General features: G+C 48.9%; 1 protein-coding gene across 2 annotated transcripts in view; it reads right to left on the minus strand.

Annotated features, from left to right (window-relative positions):
• Positions 1-13,285: 13,285 nt before the first annotated feature.
• Positions 13,286-21,207, minus strand: part of LOC144179439 (uncharacterized) — a 114,213-nt gene continuing 106,291 nt past the window's right edge. For both annotated transcript variants that reach the window (XM_077707793.1, XM_077707794.1), the window contains exon 4: positions 13,286-15,418. In XM_077707793.1, the coding sequence (XP_077563919.1) occupies positions 15,062-15,418 (357 nt within the window). In that variant the 3' untranslated portion in view covers positions 13,286-15,061. The remainder of the gene's footprint in view (positions 15,419-21,207) is intronic.

The raw sequence follows: 21,207 nt of genomic DNA on the forward strand, positions 1-21,207 counted from the left end.
GGTGCAGAAAAATTAATGCGTCGGGCACTGAAAAAACAAAAACAAAAAAAACATTCATCTGATACAAGTCAACAACAACGAAGGAAATAAAAGACACACACTTTATTTCCTGCTGTGAGATGCACGTGTAAGGACCCGCTGCTTGGTACGTTGCATTAGACGGCTGAGTCTTCATAAGAGCGTCTCTGTCACCCGCTTCCTTAAATTAGGGTGCACTGTCAGAAGATATGGGGAGTCGACTCAAGAGAGCCAACAAACCCCACCGAATCCACAGGGCACAGGTGACAAAGGGGGTGGCCGTCTGATGTGCGGCTTTCGCCGAACAGAGCGGCAAGAATGAGCAAGAGCCTTGAACGAAAAACACAGCACAAAGACCTATATTTAGACAGGCAAGTTACAACACAAGCACGAGGTAACGGATGGATAATTACAGGCAACTTAGATGGAATTCAAATACAAGAAACAGTCCAATTCGACAAAATGATACAAACAGGAGCGTTAACAAATGAATATTACGAATCGGAGCAGTTAACTAAAAAGAAACGAACAGTTCGATGCATATGAGAGACAGAGTCCCAGCATATTCACCGACCGGGCCGGACGATGCAACGCTGTCGGAGGCGATTCGGCTACCTTGGAAGCGTGGCTTCGCTATACGCCTCGAGCTTCGCGATCGCTGCGCCGCCTGCCGCCGCTTCTACGCGGCGTTGACGGGATTTGCGCTGCGTGACTGATATGGGCTCGTGCAGTGTTTTGGTTCTATTTCGCTTTTTTTCGCCTTTCCGCGCCATAAAAAAACTTGTTGTGGTGACGACTATAGGCAAAGAGTACGTTTAGGTCACTTAAAAAGCAGCTGCGTCTTCGTAGAGTACGCGATCGCCTGCAAGAGCTACCCGGGGACGCGGTTCTGCGCGCTTCGTCGCCGCTCTTCCGGGCGTCGGCGACGGCAGCAACACATCACCCATGTCCCCTCCAAAACATTAAGCACAAATGAATTCTACTGTCCCCTCGTTTAGACCTGATGCTGGCACAATGAGAGGTTGGCTTCATTTTGCAGCGTGGACAACGAATGCGGCTTCGTTTCGCATATATACGCCGCAGAAAAATATGTTTCGGGGATGCGATTACCCAATCCCTGACAATAACTTATGCCTTTTATAAGAACATAAATTATGCGAAAATATAAAGTATATTCCAAGCCTGTGCCGCTGTGCGTCGTTAAATATGTGCCCAAACACGCCATATAGCAAGACCCAAGGAAATGAAACCACAGAAAAATAAATGCTGTGCCAATGCGGAATTTAGAAACACAATAGCTCTAACGGAAATAAAAAAAACAGTGCAGCTTCTGGCATTCTAAAGACGTTCGTCTAAACTTAAGCCAGGTAGGCTTCACTAGACCAACTATACGCGAAATGCACTGCTATTTCGCGAGAAATCGGTGGGGGGGGGGGGGGGGGTAGGGAGGGGGACGCCGTGTACAAATGCGGAGCGGAATCAAGCAATGAACGTTTTAGTAATCCCACACATAAATCTCGCGTTCACTTTCCTTTTGTTTTTCTACTTCAACGAAGAGCTGATCATACGGCGGACGCATTTTTGGAAGTATACAGGGTAGGCTGTTCAACAAGCGATGAAATGTGTCGTTGGAAGAGTGTGGTATGTGATAAGGCCCTCTGATTTCAGTTTCTGGTTATTCTGCAGGCTCCCTGTGCCATATGACGATATTTCGAAGAAGCATTAAGTCGCGGACGCGGATTGTATTGTAAGCCCGTCTCCGCGCTGCTCGTAGAGGATATATGTAGCAAATGAAGGTCTGCTGGCGCGCACCTCACGACAAGACGACTCTGTCGTGTGCTGATCCCCGAGTATAATTATGCATTGTCCATCGTACTTTTGTTGAATATTCCCGAAATTAACACAGACTGGCTTGTAAATGGTGGTGATCAATATCTGAGGTATAATATTGGCAAACGTAACTGGTGTGCTGTCAGGTATGAGTGCTCCGCTGATTATGTAAGCGCACAAAACCGATTTAAATCGTAATGTATAGCCGTAGCATGAACATCTGAGGAACCAACCGGTGGTTACGGAGACACGGCTAGTAAATTCAGGTCAGTGTAACTACAATCGGCTCCATCATACGCCCGTTCCGCGACGCTGGCCTGTGACACACACCTGGCGCTTATACAGACCGAAAATACCACACTAAGATCGCGTCGGAAACATTTAAACTCTCGTAAACACACCCCATTTGCGAACAGAGTGACTGCTCCACACAAACATGATTTTCGAACGCCCACAAACGGTAAATCTCAGTCTTGAACATGCCGCAAAAGCAGCGGCGGCACTGGGGAGCGGGGCGCGGACTCCCGCGCCTGCTTTCGAAACGGTCCGCTAGGGGGATTTCAGTGGCGCCCCTACAGGCCGCGCTCGAGGCGTATAGGCCAGGCCGTCCGAGACGATCACGGTGATTCGAGGCCCGGGAGTACGTTGGAGTCCTCCAGGGCGCGGGTCGCCGATGGTGTGATGTACAAACTGGCAGGTGCCGTTGTCAATCACGACGTCCAAACGTAGCTGGTTTGCTTAGGCGCGGCTTCTCTTTTTATAACCGTGCCGGCGCGGAGAGAGAGAGCACAGCGCACAACGCGCCCGCCGCCGTCAGCGAATAACTTCACTCTTCTCCCTTCTAGAATCATCGACGCTCTTTAGAACTGGCAAGGCCACGCGCACCTCCTCGAAAGTACTGGAAGCTTCGACGAAACCGGAGCGGCGGGGGTTTTATTTTTGTTGTTTTCTTGCCGGCGAGCCGGCGGGTGATCGTATTACCGCCTCTTCGTTCGCGGAAGTTCCAGCCTTGTCTCGGGGCGAATAGAACCGAACTGAATGAATCCGACTAGTGTAAGAAGAATTAGGCCCTGTACAATAAAATGAGAAATTTATACGGTGCGTTTAGATGTCGTACGCTCGAGTTTGTTACAATCTCAAAACTACTGTAAGGAAGCCTACGCATTTTGAATACTTATCGAGTCGCTCTGAGCGCTGAACTTCGCTAGAAAGGACGAGTTACACGCGATCTTCTGACCGGTGCTCTGAAGAAGGTTCTTATTTCTCTCCTCGTGTGTTTCAAACTTGTATGGGATACACCTTGAAATGATTCAGATATGTCGGAAGCTTGAAAAAATAACTGAATTACTTGAAATACGCTAATGCACTAAACCATCAAAGCGGGTGATTTCTAGCACAGGCACAGAACTCCGTTACGCCTCACAAGCAGAGTGTAGCAGACAACAGCGGCGCGAGTCCTTAATCAAACATCTCACCGCAAGAGCGCGCTCGCATCGCCTCCACGCAGAGAGCGGCAGCTAGCGGCAGCGCTGAACGCGCGAGCTGTGTGTTTATTTTTCCCGTGGTGCGAAGGCCCTACGATAGAACGCGGTGCATACGCTGCAGCCCTACCGGTGGCCCAGTTGCCAAACGGAGTGCCTCCGGAATACCCCAGCAGGGAGCGACACTTGTCCGTTACGGCCACTTACGGCCGGCCCGATGCCCAATGTATCCATAATGCCTCGACGGGAGCCGCTACTTTCTCTACGGTAACTGTATGGCGTGACGGCTGCAGAACCTTCGTACCTACCTATGCGTGGGATACGCATTGTACTACTGATAAGAAGCAGTTGTCATCTTTCACCAACTTCGGTTAGCCCGTAGACGTTGAAGCGCGATCCCGCATGTCGTAAGCGACAGCATTGGAGAAGTAACGGCGCAGTAGATAGTAGAACACGGATATTCCTCTGGAGGGGCGAAATGATGAACACTGTCCTGAAGACTGGCGAGGGCATGCTAACGAATTTTCAGTAGTGCCAGCTTCTTACAATAGTGTGTAGCGGGTGAATACGTTTATAAATGAACACTGTGCACTTAATAATTTTCTGTGACTCCCGCATCAGTTTAGCATTGCTGGAAATGAACGTGCGGACAAAGCGGCACGTTATTCCAATGAAAGTGCGCAATCAGCCTCAATGACACTATCACGCTCTGACGCCGTATGATCAGCCTCTTCGTTTCCCACAAAATTACACTGCCGTGTGCTATACGTTACAGTGCTCGAAGTCTCCCCTGTACTCGCTCGACAGAAGAGTTTCCCGATATGGGGCTGACTGTATCAGTCGCTTGATGCATGTGCTCCCACTTTTTTCGTCAGCAACTGTGGCTAGAACGCACAGATCTCCACGAGAGTGCCACCGCTGCAAGCGTAAGGACGAGTGGACACTGGACATATCCAACTTCTCGCCGGTGAGTGGCATTTTCAGCAGCTGTCGCTTCAATAAACCCCGACCACGCCAAGCGGGCTCGATAAACCTAACCTGGAAAAGAACAGCCGCCACGCGCGACGACCGCCACGTGCTACGAGCGCCAGCCTCCCCGGGCTCGTGCTCCGCCTTCGCCTCGGGCACGGGCCCCCTGGCTCTGCCCTACCACTGAATTTGAGTGCGCACCGCCCAAGATCCGCTCATGCCACTAGAAAACCCGACAGGCGAGGAAGGCGCAAGCTCAAGCGCCAACGCTCTTCCCGAAACCCTCCATGCGACGCCTCTCGCAACGGAACCTTCGCACGCCATGGAATTAGAAGCCGAAGAAAACCTTGAAAACGACCTCGCGCCACCAGAGCAACATGCAGAAGCGGAAGAAGGCTCATGGATGGAAGTACACAGCCGCAGCAGGCGACGAAAACTGGCCAAGGAACGCCAACTAGCTACCACTTCAACGGCACCGCCTCAGACTACAACGCCTTCAACGAATCAGAGAAATCTACCAAGGCTGCCGCCTCTTCCGAGGAATGACTTCAAGGTGATCATTCGACCTCGCGACTCTTTAGACCTCAATCATTGGACAACCGTACAAGTTGGAACAAGCCTTCGCAGCAGACTCGAAGCAGACACATCGAATTCGTTTGACAAAACCATCCTACGACACAATAAACTGCGCATCGACGCGAAGCAAAACATCATAATTTACAGCACTCCGGATTTGAACCTGGCAAACAAGCTCACCAAACTCCAAACGTTGCGTCTCGGAGCAACCGACTACGCAGTCACGGCCTACACGGCACCCCCGACGAATCAGTGAAAGGGATAGTGCATGGAATTCCCCCGGGAACAACACCAGACGACATTTTGGACAACCTGGAACCTCCAGGACATGAAATTCTTTATGCCCGAATGTTGGGACAGACGTACACGGCAGTAATCACTTTCGCCGGAAAACGACTCCCCTTTTTCGTGTATTACATGAACGGCGAAATGCGATGCACTCCCTACCGCCCAACAAGACATGTCTGCCGAATTTGCCTCCAAGAGGGACATCGAGCCGATGTGTGCCCTACACCCGACACTGCAAAATGTCTGACATGTGGAACAGCCAACCCCGATCCTGACCACCCATGTGCGCCCAAATGTGTGCTGTGCCACGGAGAACACGCAACGGCAGCGCGCGAATGCCCACAGAGACTGAGGCGCCCGTACCTACCGCGGGCTACCACTGGACTACCACCTGCATCTGGCCGAATGAGCCGCAGAGACTTCCCGCCCCTCCGGACAGAAGACCCCGGACACCGGTCCCAACCGCCAGAACACCGAGTCCGCTCCCAGTCTGGTCTCCGAGCCAAGAGGGGGCAATCCAAGGAGAGCGCCAGGGCCAGCAGCCAGCGTCAGCCTGACCCGGGAGCACCAAAGGTGAGCTGGGCAGCGCAGCTTTTTCAGAGTACCACTGCTCAATCCCTCCCCACCTCTCCGCCTGCCACACAAAATCTTGCAAGCAGTCATCCGCGCGCAGACCAATTCATCGCCGAATTGCGGAAAGCTAACGAGGTAAATGCCCAACTTATGGCGCAAATTCGGCAGCTTCAAGAATCCGACAGACAGCGACAGGAGGAAATCCGTCAACTACGAGCAGTATTAGCAGCAGTGGCCCCAACATCGCCGCTTCTATCGCCCTCACAGCCTCTAGAACCAGTGCAAGCTACACACCCATCACAAACGCCTGAACAAGCTCCATCTAGAAATGAATCAGTCGAAATGGAGAGCCAGTCAGAACCAGAACAGTCGAAGCTAGACATGATTATGAACGTCATTCAGGATACGCAGCGCGCTATGCAGGATACGCAGCGCGCTATGCAGGACTTATTTAAGGCAACGCAGGATAACATGCTCGCCATATCGAATTTACGTGAAGACATACAGCCTATCCTGGATAGAGAGGCTGCGCGGAAGAAATTAAAAAATCGGACAACGGAAGCGTCGCCTTCAGACGTGAACCCCAATCTACAAACCCCGCAACATGTCTAGTTCTCGCAAGGGAAAAAAAGCTCTCCTGCAGGTCTGGCAGTGGAACTGTCGGGGATACAAGAAAAAAAAGGCCGGTCTGCAACAATTTATATCAAGCCTAGAAGAACCACCGGACGTAATAGCTCTGCAAGAAATAGGAGTTGCACCCTCTCTAACCGGATACATTGCATACACAACGGATCCAGAAAGCAAGACAGCCACGTTGGTCAGGCGTAATCAAGCAGTCATACAGCACGCAATAGATGGAACTGACGTTGATCATGTTATAGTGGAAATATTGCCACCAAAACGCTGTCATTTAAGCACATTTGTTTTGAATGTATACAGCCCTCCTAGCCGCAGAAAAGATTATTTCGATTACCTTTTCGCCAGAACACTCAAAATAACGGGGCGAAACCGCCTAATCATCGTGGGCGACTTTAATGCTGCTCATCCTGCGTGGGGATACCATGTCGCCACAATCAAGGGCGCCCGCCTATGGGAGACAATACAAAAACACGGACTTACAACGCTCACAGACCCAGAGCACCCCACAAGGGTAGGAAATAGCGTGTCTAGAGACACATGTCCTGATTTAACTCTAATGAAGAACACAGAATACGCCGAATGGAAGAATACCGAAGAAACACTGGGAAGTGATCATTATATTGTCGCCACCCAGCTTGCCGTCTCCCATACCAAGAAGAAAATAGGGGCTACCAAGATTACAGATTGGCACTCCTTCCGTACTGCCAGAAATGGCATCACATCTGAAATAGAATCCATTCAAGATTGGATTGCCCAGATACACGCGGACGTAAAAACCTGCACCACAGAAGTTGCTCTAACTACAGATGCACCTGCGGCAGACTCGCACCTCCTACACCTGTGGGATGCAAGGAGATGTCTGAGCAAAAGATGGAAGCGGCAAAGGCACAACAGAAAGCTTAAAGTGAGGATAGCCAAAATCACCGAGGAGGCTGCAAATTATGCCGCAGAGTTAACGAGACTAAATTGGCAGCAGCTATGCAATGGCCTGCAAGGTACATTGAGCACAGCGAAAACATGGTCACTGCTCCGCCACCTGCTGGATCCGACCAGGAGCAATTCGGCGCGTCAGCAAACCATTCAGCGCATCGTGCATCAACACCCGGGAACTGATGACGAAATCCTTGATGCGATTACTAAGAAATATATAGGTTCCAACATCCAAAATGTAACACACCCTGAATACACAGGGGAACCGAACGAACTACTAGACCGCCCTATAACGGTAGCTTAAGTCAAACAAGCACTTGCCGCTCTCACCCGCAACACAGCTCCGGGCATAGATCAAGTTACGAACCAACTCCTAAGAAATCTGGATGACTCTTCCGTTCAAGCCCTAACGAAATTTTACAACAAACACTGGGAATCTGGCACCCTCCCCGAAGATTGGAAACACGCCCACATAGTACTCATCCCGAAGCCGAATAAACCTCCTACCCTAGACAACTTGAGACCGATATCTCTCACATCGTGCCTCGGAAAACTCCTCGAGCACGTAATTCTGAACCGTCTACAGCCATACTTGGAAGATCGCGAATTTTTTCCTGAAACGATGTTTGGTTTCAGACCGAAACTATCAACCCAAGACATTCTGCTACAACTAAAGGAGGAAGTCATCCAGCAGGCCTCTCCACACGGCGTCAAGGCAATTTTGGCGTTAGATCTGAAAGGAGCCTTTGACAATGTAGCCCATCATACTATCCTCGAAAATCTAATGGAAACAAACTGTGGCGTACGAACGTACAACTTCATCCGATCCTTTCTGACGAACCGAACGGCCACAATAGGAATCGGAGATCTCCGCACAAACACCATAAGAACCCCGAACAAAGGCACGCCACAAGGCGCCGTACTTTCTCCAACCCTATTTAATATAGCCATGATGAAGCTCCCATCGAAACTGCACGAGATTGAAGGCATCCATCATGCTATTTATGCCGATGATATAACGATTTGGACCAACACGGGATCGGATGGGGAGATAGAAGAAAAATTGCAAGGCGCCGTACACACAGTGCAACAATACGCACAAGCGAGTGGGCTCCAATGCGCGCCGGAGAAATCAGAATTACTTCTAGTTAAACGCCGGCGACGAGGGTTCGCATATGAGAAACCCCAGATCAGACTGAGTTTGGACGGGCAAGAGATTCCCATTGTCGATCGAGCACGCATCCTTGGCTTGCATATACAGCAAAACGGGGAGAGCGGATACACAATCCAACGAATCACACAATCAGCAGCACAAATAATGCGAATGATTGGCCGAATTACCAACAGACATCACGGGCTCAAGGAATCAGACGTGATGAGACTTATTCAAGCCCTAATTATCAGCCGGATCGTATACGCAGCTCCGTATCTCCAGCTCAAGAATTACGAAAAGGACAAGCTTGATACCGTCCTCCGCAAGGCTTACAAACAAGCGCTCGGTCTACCACCCACCACAGCAACTGGCAAGCTCCTCTCCTTAGGTGTCTACAACACAGTGGAGGAGCATGTCGAAGCACACCTTATAAGCCAACGGGAACGTCTCACGCTCACTCCTACCGGCAGACATGTACTCCGTCGTCTGGGATATTCAACCAACGCTGGAGGGCACAGCGCGAAGACGGAGACTTTACGCCTCGAGCTAAGAGAAAAACTCAACGTGGCACCAATACCTCGGAACATGCACCCCGAGCATCATACAGGGAGAAGATCGGCGAGAGCCAAATATCTTCAGTCCAGATTCGGCAGTCACCCAGACTCGAGGTTCACGGATGCAGCCAAGTATCCGCATCGGCCCTCGATGGCAATTTCCGTCATCGACCCAGACCTGCAGGAGATAGCTTCGGCCTCCGTCAACACAAGCAGCCCAACAGAGGCAGAAGAGGCAGCTATAGCCATGGCCATAGTATCCAGCGCGTCAGACCAAAAACACGTACGCGTCATCACCGACTCCCAGGCCGCCTGCCGGAGCTATGCAAGGGGCAGGGTCTCTTCTATAGCGCACCGCATTCTCGCCAGCAAGGCGCCAGAACACCTCCCAAGTGTTACAATAGTATGGACTCCCGGACACGACTCTCTTCGTGGCAATCAGCGAGCTAACGCTGTCGCCCGAGCCCATGCCTCCCGGGCGCCACTGGAGGGTAATTACCCGGAGCCCATAATGCTGCAATACCACACAATTCTACAGCACCAGCGACTCACCCGACAAGCCTTTCCTCCTCCGCACAAATCCTTAACGAGAGAAGAAGCGACATTCTGGCGTCAACTACAAACAAACACCTTCCCGCACCTAGGAAGGCTCCACGCCATGTATCCTACAATTCACCCTTCGAACAAATGCCCTTCTTGCACAACACAGTATGCCTCCCTTTACCACATTACGTGGGCCTGCCCCGACATTCCAAACATTCCCCGAATACACAACCCAACCCTTGAGCAGTGGAAAGCTGCGTTGCTCAGCTCGGACCCGGAAGATCAGCGACAGCTGGTACGACGGGCCACGAGTGCAGCCAGAGCTACTGGGGCCCTGGAATAGGGGCACCTCCCCTCCTCAAGCAAACTACACCCTTTCCTAACCAGCGTAAAATAAAGTTATTCCTCCTCCTCCCGATATGTTTCCTGAAGGGAGCCAGAGTTGTACATCTTACTTCCACCAACAACCACGCTGGTTGCTACTTTAGGCAGAGAAGTCCGACTTGAGTGCGGTGCACCAAACTGAGTTTCCAGTACTCCGCATGTGATGACTTTCTCAGCAGCGCTGCCACCACAGCTGACACCGTTTGAGCGCGAATACTCCGCTACCGGCGCAGTGTTGCTTACATGCGTGACGAATAGGTTTCCCGCACCAGTTGTGAACTCAAGATGGTAAATTAACGCCCAACTCTGCTCCCCGGTGCACGGGTGCTGTGCACGGGAACACTTCTTGACCCAGTCTGTAGCGACACCTGTCTTCTTGCACGCCACGCCAGACGTCGATATAACTTGTCGCCTGTTACTACGGTTGCTTTCCCGAACTCTTAATACTTCGCTGTCGGCGTGGCTTCAGGATTCAGGCATCACACATTTAAAACATTTTTGCCACTGTGCCGGTTTCACAGCGCAAAGCCAAGACGTCTCACGTACAGTTCGCCAGTTTATAACCGAAGAAGTGCAGCTTGCTGGGCCAGTTGGTACATTTTGAAGGTGAAAAAAACAGCGAAATAGACGGAAGACGTAGAAGAGACGAGACAACACACACGCTGGACTAGCAACTGAAAATTTAATTGAAAAACAGACACAACCAGAGAACGACCAAGCCTACGCATGCGCAACAAGTACGCACGTTCTGATAAGACGCTATCGAAATACACTTTTTTCCGCTCAGCTTTGTAGGAACGCGATCTCTTTATCGCTGAGGGAGATGGAAGAAACACTCACGCAATTTCCTTCTTCCTGTTGGCTGATGTAGAGCGATTCAATTATTTCCCTCTCTGTTTTAGTCCTACCTCTTCCCAGAATCGTCACTCTTTCAAACAAAGCCTCACATTTGCCCTGACGTTTGCACTGACGACAGTGATAAGAAAGATGACCGGCTCCTTGCCCTCTGATCAACGCGCAGTGCTCTCGTAACCGGTCGTTGTGTTGTCTCGTCTCTTCTACGTCTTCCGTCTATTTCGCTGGTTTTTTCACCTTCAAGTTTATAACCATTTAAGTAAAGCACACACGGATTTGGGTGACAGGCGTTGTCCATCCCAGTCCCAAAATGCTAAAAAAGGCTCACTTCGTCAAGTATAGCTTGAACAGTTCTAGCTACATGCCAGCGTGGAGAGGCTATCACTCCCCTTTTTGTTGGATTATTTTAGTTGTTTTCTGTCTCCTTCTACACCGTGGTTTGTCGTTGCCCTTGTGCTTACCTTTGCCACCCTTGCTCTCGTTACTATGAAGCTGAGCACGGCTAGGATGTCATGCATGCTTGTTTGGCGTCTTCGGGAAATGCCTTGCAACAAAACCAACCTGTCTACTGTCTTTTAAGCGCGAAGAAAGGAAGGAAGTAAACTGTATTTTCATAAGCACCCTTAGTCCAGGGCACCGTCTTTGGAAGCTGTGGCCATGGCTTCCTCCGCTGTGGACGTCAGAAGGAGCTGTGTCGCAGCGCTGGGTCCAGCCAGACTTGCCTCCCAGGATGCCAGAGTTGGATTCGGGATGCGGGTCAACTTTAAATGTCGATCACGCGCGGGGCGTTGGTATGTGAACGTTTGTTTGTTTCCTTGCATATTGGATGCTGTTGCGGAAGGAGGTGTCCGAGGGGCAAAAACAACTTTTTTGGCTGAGCACCACTGCCGCCGTAGCACACTTAGATGCGAAGTTATTGAAATAACTGAAATCAGCGATACTTACTGCTTTATTTGCGCTTTAGGGTTTGCCGTAGTGGTAAGCGGTCTTTGATAACAAAGGGTTTGGGGTTGCAAAAACATGTCGTTTTAGAGGTATAAGCTTTTCAGCATCAGATGATCGATAATGTCTCGTGAAAAAAAAGACAGTGGCACACAGAATCACGTTGACCCCTTTGTCGAATAACATGCAGCAAACTGTTGTGAACATCATGCCACGGCTAACATAGCCTACCGGCAAATTCTCAAAATCAGTTCCTGACATATTTCGTCTCCCTTACCCTGCCGCCACGTACCGTTTGGCGGAGATGCTGCCTCACCCTCACCTTGTTCTATTTGTATCGCATCCTATCGGCATTAAAGGCATCGCCGAGGGTACATGGGCCGCGCGCACTCGACCCAATTCCACAGTTACCAAACACCGCCTATGCCCCCCATACCGTGCACACAGCCGCAGACTTGCCCATAAAGCCCAGTTTCCCTCCCCTTCGACATGTCTCGAAGGATCTCAGACGTTTAGTCATTGCCTTGAAGGGCATCGTGTGTGGAGCCAGTCTTCATCAAGGCTATAATCGTCATCCGTGGCAGCATGCACTTCAGCGCGTCATCTCATGGTTAATCCTCCCCGCACAAGTCTCATTGCTGCAGCGTCGATCAGTACCGCCGCCGTGGACCCGGTCGCTATGTCATGTAGAGGAGATATAGAAAGTGGCACAGAGCCCCATGTTTACTGACCCTTGAAAAAGCAAAAACAGTGTTGCGCATAGCCGAGCAAGGGCGGTCAAGGCCGACTTGTAATATATCACTTTCTAACTTTGTACGGCCCTCTTTGCCGAGCGCCAAATAAAATATATCGTTAGGTAGATCTGTAGCGTAGTTTTTTTGCTTCTTTTAGATTATTGACAAAAAATTGTAACGGCGTAGTCTATGTACACCGGACTGAGAAGCATTATGAGGGCTTTAATGTTCAAAATGGGAAGGTATTAAAGAAAACGACCCAACAGTGCTCATCCACTTTTTTCTGTGGTATTTTATTTTGGCTTGGTATTTTTATTCGCTACAATGATCTCCACAATCAGACAGATTCATCCTTTAGAGGCTCCTAGCTTTCGTAGTGGACACGGGTTTTATACAACTATTAGAAACGGGACTTTTCGAACGGGCCTCCCTTACTCCTCTTGACGTATCCACGCAGCTACACATAAAACATTTGTGGTGATTTGGAAACTTTTTAGGGCCTTTAGGCCCGGGCCAGCCGGTTGGGTCCAAGTAAGAATAATGCGTCTACCCGAGCGCATCCGGTAAGCAAAGCTTCGTTTAAACCATGAACACCGAACATAATGAACATCTTTCGGTAACTCGTCTACGTCCGAAGGCCATCCAAATATAGTATAAGGTACTTAGCATTACGTAGAAGGCCATCGATATTGTGAAACACAAGGCACTTTCAGGTACTACACAACAATCGAAAGTAGTGAAAAAAAAGCAAAATGCGGTTTTGTCTTTGCCGTAACCCACCAGCACTGCGAAATGTTCTAGAATGAGACAGGCGAATATTTTAGACAGTTTTTTATTGGCCCTCATCGCATCAAATATATACTTTATTATACAACTTTATATAAATACTTGTCAATGCAGCATCACTCAAGTACTCCATAAAGTGAATCAATAAATCGAGCATGAATCAAACATACGAGCCATGGAGGGTTTCTCTTTTTTATCTGCAGGCAAAAATGTTCTTAGCCGAAACGATGTGATCGTAGGCTCTGTATATGCATCTGCCTCCTTCGACCAAGAAACAGGCATACGTACAATTCTATAATTTCCTGTGTTATGTGAGACGGGCTTCCTCGTGGCAGCCGCACCTCACACAGCACGAGTCTACCAGGGTTGGAGTGCCGTTTGCTTTGCACTATCAGCAGCTGTGCGGTGCGTGCATCTCCCAATAAGGCGCTGCCCGTTACATGAAGGAGTCTTAGTAGGCGGAGCGTTGCCTCCGCCAGACTGTACGCACAGATAAAAAATCAACGGCACCGTCTTTGCAGCGAAGCAGTCAATGAGAGCAAATATTGAATGCATTATGCCGCATGCAGCGGACAATATGCCTCTGCTGCCGATGAAGCACGCTTAGCGCTTTCTAACTCCAGTTGCAGTCAAAGTTCAACAAGTACATTTTGGCTGGTCATTTCAGCGCAAGATTGTATCACAGCGAAAACTAGAAAAAGAATGTGTAACATCCATAAACAAATATTACTTCAGGTCCAAAACCTTCCTCGTTTATGGCAGCTATGCGCTAGCGCTCATGGTTCAACTGTAACATGACGCCTTATTCCAGTTGCAGAAGAAACAACAAAAACGATATGCACGAATTTACAGGCGGCTTATAATGTGTTTGGGAATTTGAGCAAGGAGCAATCTTCACAAGGCACGACGAGAGGCAGTCACTTTGAAAGCTGCAAACACAAACTGCAGCGTACCGACAAGGCAGTGTGCTTTGGCAGTATTGATGATGATATATACTTAATTTGAAAAATTAAGGAACTATTATAGACTTAACAATGAACTCTTAAACACGGGTTACACTAATGACAGCCATAATGGAAGGCGTAGGGTGGCCATTCATTTAAGCCACTGCACCCACGGCAGCACTCGAAACAAAGATTGAACGCACTATAGAAATTTAAAGCTATGCATTTATGAGTGTTAACGCAATGAGAATTTAATCCACCGTGTAAGCCACACACAAAATAGGCAACCAGCACACCTGTAGTATGAAAAAAAAACGCACTTAACAATCACCAATGTACAAAACATGACATTCACAACTAGAATCTTTAAGCCAGCGCAAAACAGGCTGTCCAAACAGAAGCTCTTAAGCACAAAACCGCGTAAGGGTTTCAGAGCTCTCGCAAAGTCCACAAAAGCCGCAGATATTTTCAAAATTTGAGAACAGCAATGCCCTTCTCGTGTCTCTTCGACGCACCTCCACAATAAATGGAAGCTTCCGAAACTATGGTCAACACCGAAAATTACAGCACATTACCGTCTCAACCCAATGACAAACGACCGCGCCCGACAACACTTTCGAGAGACACGAGTTTGTCGAGGGCAACGTTTGATATCGAGAATCCTGTTGTCAACACAATTGTGCTGGTCCGAGGACACCATCGGGAATTCGATACCTTGCCTCTAAGCATTGATACTCCCCTAGTGGGCAGCAGTAGGCTGCTGCTTAAGCTCGACGAGGCATCTTGCGCAACACGATGAAAGGGCGCTATGCTGTCGTTTTCAGTGCGCTGCAGAAGGTGGCGAAAGCCCGTCCCTTCACTGCTACCACGCCTGATTAAATCGAGAACAAAGCAGGGCTGAAACGATGAGTGTGAAGGCACTCGTAAGCAAAGAAGCGGACGAGGCTGGCTTGTCCTTCGTTGCCGGTGACTGCTTCTTGACCAGATCTTCTTGCTTCTTTTCCTTGACGACTTCTGGTAGCTTGGTGTGAACTTCAGGCTCCCGGCTCGTGAAGTCACTCTCTGGCTGCCTCGCTGACGACGTCTTCTCAGATGGCGACGTCTTCTCAGATGGCGAGGACGTCGTCGTGAACACCGGGACCGGCGGAAGTTCCTCCGGTTCCGGATCTAACGTCACGTAGTCCGAGCAGCCTAATTCCTCCAGATTCAGGCGGGTAACCTGCGTAGAGGTTTCACACAGGTATATTTATACACATTGGAACAGAAGCTGTTCAAAAAAACAGTTTGCATAAGAGCGTTGACGCGGCCAATTGGGGCATATTGCTTCAAAGAAAAGCAGCTCAAAGACGGGACTAGGAAGCACGAGACAACACGCAGCAGTCTTTCCTAGCTATGCTTGTGCGCTATTTTTCAGTCTACGAACAATTCAGGGCACGCTGTGCAGGTCACAGCGTACTAAGACGTTAGCAACCGAAGCTCGCTGAAAACGTTTTACTGGAGAAGATGTACCACCATATTTATTTTGTAGCCTAACCAAGAAATAAATGTCGAAAATACAGTCGATGGAAGCGTCGTTAACGACGACCTTCGGGTAGCTTCATTTCTTTTCCTGTTCCAAATTTCTTTTGGACCTTACAGTTACGAAGCCACCGCGAACGCGATTATTAACAATACGCTAAAAACAACGAATTACATGGAATAGAACCACAAATAGGCAGTTGCCCACTCTGAAAAAAAAAAGATCCAAAGAAATATCCTTGTGGAAACTAAGATTCAGCTTCACACACGTTACACAACCACACCTTTTAAGCAGAACACAGCCTACAAAATGTTGCATAGACGGTTCTCTTTGCTGCTCATTGTTGAGGACTGCTCTTCACTTTTGAGGCCACATTCCCGACAAATTTCTTAGCTTTACTCCCGCAGAACTATGTTGAACCCCGCAATGATTTTTGCGTTCGACATTTTTGAAAGCGAATCTTTAGTATCTTCACTGATCCCGTTGTACGTCAGGATGCCCTGCAGGAAAAAAAAGCCAACTCTCTGACGATGATGATGAACGATCGTGGGTGAAGTGATGAAAAAAAATAGCAGTGGCTTAGCTAGGCTATGCCAGAATATATACGTAGCGTGAGCTAAGGTTCAGCACCCGTACTCCAATTGGATTGGATTTCAATCCAACACAATCCAATTTAATCCAATCCAATCCAAATCAAACGCAGTCCAATCCAATCCAACGCAAGCCAGTTCGATCCGATCCGATCCACACTAATCCAATGCTTCTCGCACTTGCGCAGAACGGCCCTTCACGGCATACGCAAAACCGCTCAACCTCGGCCAGTGTAGCTTACGCTACAAAATTCTTCCCGTGGCCGGAAGTGAACCAGGGTCCCTCGCGTTATGAAACCGGCGCCTATCCGATTGCTGCATTCCGACATGGTCGAAGCGAACGCCAAGCAGCAGGTACCGAATCGCGCCCTACATAATAAACCCAAACTTCAGGCCTATACCCAGTGCACACCCGAGAATCGCTGTGGGTATTCTAAAGATGTGGTGCGTATACCTCTGGACGAGCACATACTGGTAATGTGGGATGGACCAACCAAAGAATCCATCACGAGAAAGCTTAGCTTTAAAGTATCGTCGTCGTTAAACGGAAGGGTGCATGATTTCTTATCCTACCTTCACAAAACGACACTTTCGAAAATCACCTCAGGCCATGTCATATAAACTGCCATACTCACTGCCCTTGTTCAAGCAAATGTCTTGTTTTTGATATTCCCGATGTTTTTATAGCGAACCAGTATGTGTCTAATCCACCCGGCTGTCGAATTCGTGGGGAATGAATATTCGTCGTGTGGAACGGAAATTCGGTGATATGTGTCGACCGTATACAAAATTTTGCAAAAAATAAAAAAAAACGCACTACGCCCTGCATATTTCTATGCTGTTACGTGGCGGCCGACTAGATAACACTGTCTATAGTTGCTTATAGAGCGACGTATTTAGCAATGCGGCGATCTATTTCCAAGCGGCCATAACGGATCCCATGCTGCCTGCGCCCAGAACCCATGCGATGAGCGTGTATAGAGATACGCGGCCCTTCGAACTTCTTGCTCTTCTCGTGGAAATATGCCTTATATTTCTCACCAAAAAATTTTCCCAGCAATGCATTTTAGCCAAGAGGTGAAGCCAATTGGCAGGAGATCAGTGAAATCCTGGTCTTCGTAAAGCGGGCTTTCCCACATTCAGAGTTGCGCAGTGAAACACAGGCATCTCTGGAAAGAGTATGGTTACAGCCTTATCTCTTTCCCGAGTGGTGTATACCGCTCCCATGGGGCGCGCCAATCCGCCCCCCCCCCTTACCCGTGCCTTTTTTATTCATGCACATGGAAGGCGGCAGACGAGTATTGTACCACTGAACCACAGAACAGGGGGGGGGGGGTGGGGGGCAAAAGTTTGATGGGAAGATGAGATCAAGAATTTTGCGGGCATAAATTGGTCGCAGTTAGCCCAGGAATGGGCTAATTTGAGATCTATGGGAGAGGCCTTTGCCTTGCAGTGGGTGTAGGCAGGGTTATGATGATGATGATGGCGATGGAAGACGGGGGCATGCGCGCACAGGCAGGCTTCACGCCTCACCGTTGACCATTTTGGTCTCCTTGGGGGAGATTTCAAAGTGCACGTCTCACGACCCCATGCGCCCTGACGGCTGTCATACGTGGCCGAGCGCGTTGGTTTGGTGTGGTAAAACGACAGTAAGGTGCCTTCGATGAAAAAGGCAAACGGACAGCCTCATGTTTGACCGCTATATATAGTAAAAGTGCCGTCGTTCCAAGTTTAATTCAGCTAATTGGCTGCAAAGTACGCTCAATCGAAATTGCAAATAAACGTACTTCGTTTCGTGCACTTTTTGCCCTGCGCCCAGCTTCAACGGTCATCCTGCTTCGTATAGTAAAAGGGCGCTGGATTTTTTCCCGCAATGCCATCGCCATGGTAACCTACTATCATCACCATATTCTCATTTGCGAGAAAATAGCCTTACTTACCAATCAGCTCTTTTGAGCATACCACACCTCTGCGATGAATGTTAACATGTAACATAAACACTCGAAGACAACCCATTACCGCTTTTCACGCTCTTTGGCCTCTGGTTCTACTAGCACTACGACGGATACAACCCTGTTCTAGCGCACAAGCAACGTTAAATCAGCCTACACGCATCCGCAGCCTTTCTAATACAACGAAGCTGCGTTTACAGATTGAAATGGCAAATAAAGATAACCGATTTACATAGACTGATATATCTGTGGACACGATACACCGCACCGGGGAGGGTAAGCGTGGAGTATCTGCGCATGGCAACAAAGTGGAAAGGGAAAAACGATGTAAGAGCATTGGAGGTGACGCTCCGCGAGAAACCGGGGAGATTGTCGGCCGACGTTGAAAAGACGCCCTGTTGCATACGAAAGGGTAAATTAGGAACGGTGGCTAGTGCAGCCGCTTGAACGCAAACAATAAAATGAGGTCAAAGCGTGCACTACTTCTAGAACAGATTGAAGTTCGGGAGAAGCTCCAAGCGGGTATGCGAATCACGGTGTTGAACGCGAGCGCATCAGGCCTGTGAGCGCGAAAAAGAAGGGCGCTTTCACATAACGCAGGATGGTTTTCCAACGATAGTGCGCAGGGCTCGTAAACGAGATATGGAGCAACGTCAAACGTGGTGGCGGGGAGACAGCAGAGGAACTGTACTGTGCCGTTTGCTGGCACACACGACTACTAAGAGAAACATTTCCTGCTGGGCGAGTTCGGATTTTTTTTTTTTTCAGGCGTGCGTGATAGTTTTCGTGATAGTTATAGTTTTCGTGCGTGATAGTGCCAAGCGGCACACGGCGCCAAAATGCAGCGTCAAAATCAGTGCCAGAGCAGCGACAATAGGTGCAAACTTCGGAGGGAGCCTCTTTGCAACACTAATTTTCACAGCGTTTAACGCTCGGAATGTTTAGACTTTTCTTGTGCCGCACAAATCGTAAAGCCCCCAAATGTTTTGTAACAAATTGGATAAGGTTAGACACGGCCATCTAGTGCCCACTGACATGGTGTAATTTCTTGCTCTAAGTGAGACGTGTGGTTTCAGTTCTTTCGATATTGCTCGGGTACGGGCGAGTTGGTTCATATTGAGTGTGATTTACAGCTGAACGAAAAAACCAAGGACGGTAGGCAAGAAAACCATGGGAAAAAAAAAACACGACCTCACTTCGTGGGTGTTTTCTTTTCTGTAGGACTTTGATTTTTCAACTGAAACTTGCAGTCAATTGTTTCCTCAATAACATACGATATTTCTACGTAATGCATTAAACATATTCAACGATGGATAGCTTCATATATCAGAATTATATTTCTAGAGCGCAGGTTCCCCCAGTTTCCGCTTATTTTATCGGCATGCGTTTACCGATGACGTGTCAACCTGCTGCTGATAATTATTCTACTGCTGGGGTCAAGCAGCTGCGTCACGATCGGACAGGCCAGCCTCCGTCTAAACGAGGAAAGCGAGCTAGCAACGCTAAATCACCAGGAATGTTCGAGGTATGACTTAGCGCTACAGATGCGGTAGAATACGACCGAGCTCACGATTGTAAACAGCTGCAGATGCAAGTATCGCGCTGTTAACGCTGCCGTCACAACATCCGTACACGTACGCCGAACGGCGTCGTTTGTGGACGGGCCAGAACTATAAGGCGAGGAGAATGAATTGACCTTCCACCCGCTTAGATTCTCTAAAGATGGGCTCCAATCCACGCTGTCAGGGTGGTTGGAAAGCAGATCTATATACGACACCAACAACAATTACCTATGCGACGTCACTTGAATTCACACACGTGGCTCTACAAAGAGCGAAACCAGAGATTCGGCCAGCCGTTACCTGGAATGCACGAAGGCGGCGTCCCGAACGCAGAAACCTCGGCCACGGCCGGGCTAGAGCGGCGGACGCCGTCGCTGTAGCCCGGCCGGGGGTCGGTAAAAAAGAAAACGGAGAGGAGCGTCTTTAGAAGGGTGAGACAGCAGAACCTAGCCATCCTGATCTGCTAGCTAGGACCAATCGTCACCATTGAATACAATTTCCTGTTTCCCACAATATTAGCTAATATTGTTACTTCAGGAACCACACTACCTCTTTGCTGCATTGTATGCTTTTTGTTGTTTTTAGCCCACTCTCTTGTGTAACGCATTCGGCCTTGAGGAACTTACTTAAATAAATGAAGTGAAGTGAAGTGAAATGTTTCAATTATTTCGCGCGCTGTGGCTCAGTGGCTAAGGCGTTGTGCTGCTGAACCCAAGGACGCGGGTTCTACCCCGGCGGCGGTGGCTCCTTTTCTGATGGAGGCGAAAAGAGAAAAACGCCCGTATGTGGAAATTTCTGCGTATGTTAAAGATCCCAGCTGGTCAAAATAATCCGGAGCCATCCAATGCGGCGCGCCCCATAGCCCGAAGTGTAGCTAACTCACGGTTCTCAGGTCCTCAGAAAAAAAAAAGTCGCCGTAAAATTGCCGAAAGTAGCCAGAAACGTCACCACATTGAACTCAACGTTTGAAAAGAAGCCAGAAATATCGACATTTCTGGCAAAGCGATGGTAGCATTTTTTTTCGATCAACTGCGTAGATAAAAAGGGAGAAGGTTCCACAAGTATCGAAACTAGGACAAAAATATTGTTCATTTGCGATGGATCGTAAAAACAGCCGTAGTTCTTTAATGTCAGCAAAGAAAATTAAAATATGTAAGTTTAAGTTACGTATTCAAATAGTATAAATGATAATAGAACGTGGCTTTCCCACGCCCTGTTTTCCTCCTTTTTCGCTGCCTCCTTACATTTCCGCGCCTATTATACACAGTCACACATTTTTTACCCCCACTCTGCATGGAATCTGAAGCACCCATGAACATCATACTTTAAACTGGCAGCAGTGCTTAAAGCCCTCGACACGATATAAAAAAAAAAAAAAACACAAC

The sequence above is a fragment of the Haemaphysalis longicornis genome, unplaced genomic scaffold (assembly GCF_048455015.1).
Source record: "Haemaphysalis longicornis isolate Haplotype H1 unplaced genomic scaffold, Haemaphysalis longicornis Haplotype H1 scaffold_4, whole genome shotgun sequence".
Classification (NCBI taxonomy): Eukaryota; Metazoa; Arthropoda; class Arachnida; order Ixodida; family Ixodidae; genus Haemaphysalis; species Haemaphysalis longicornis.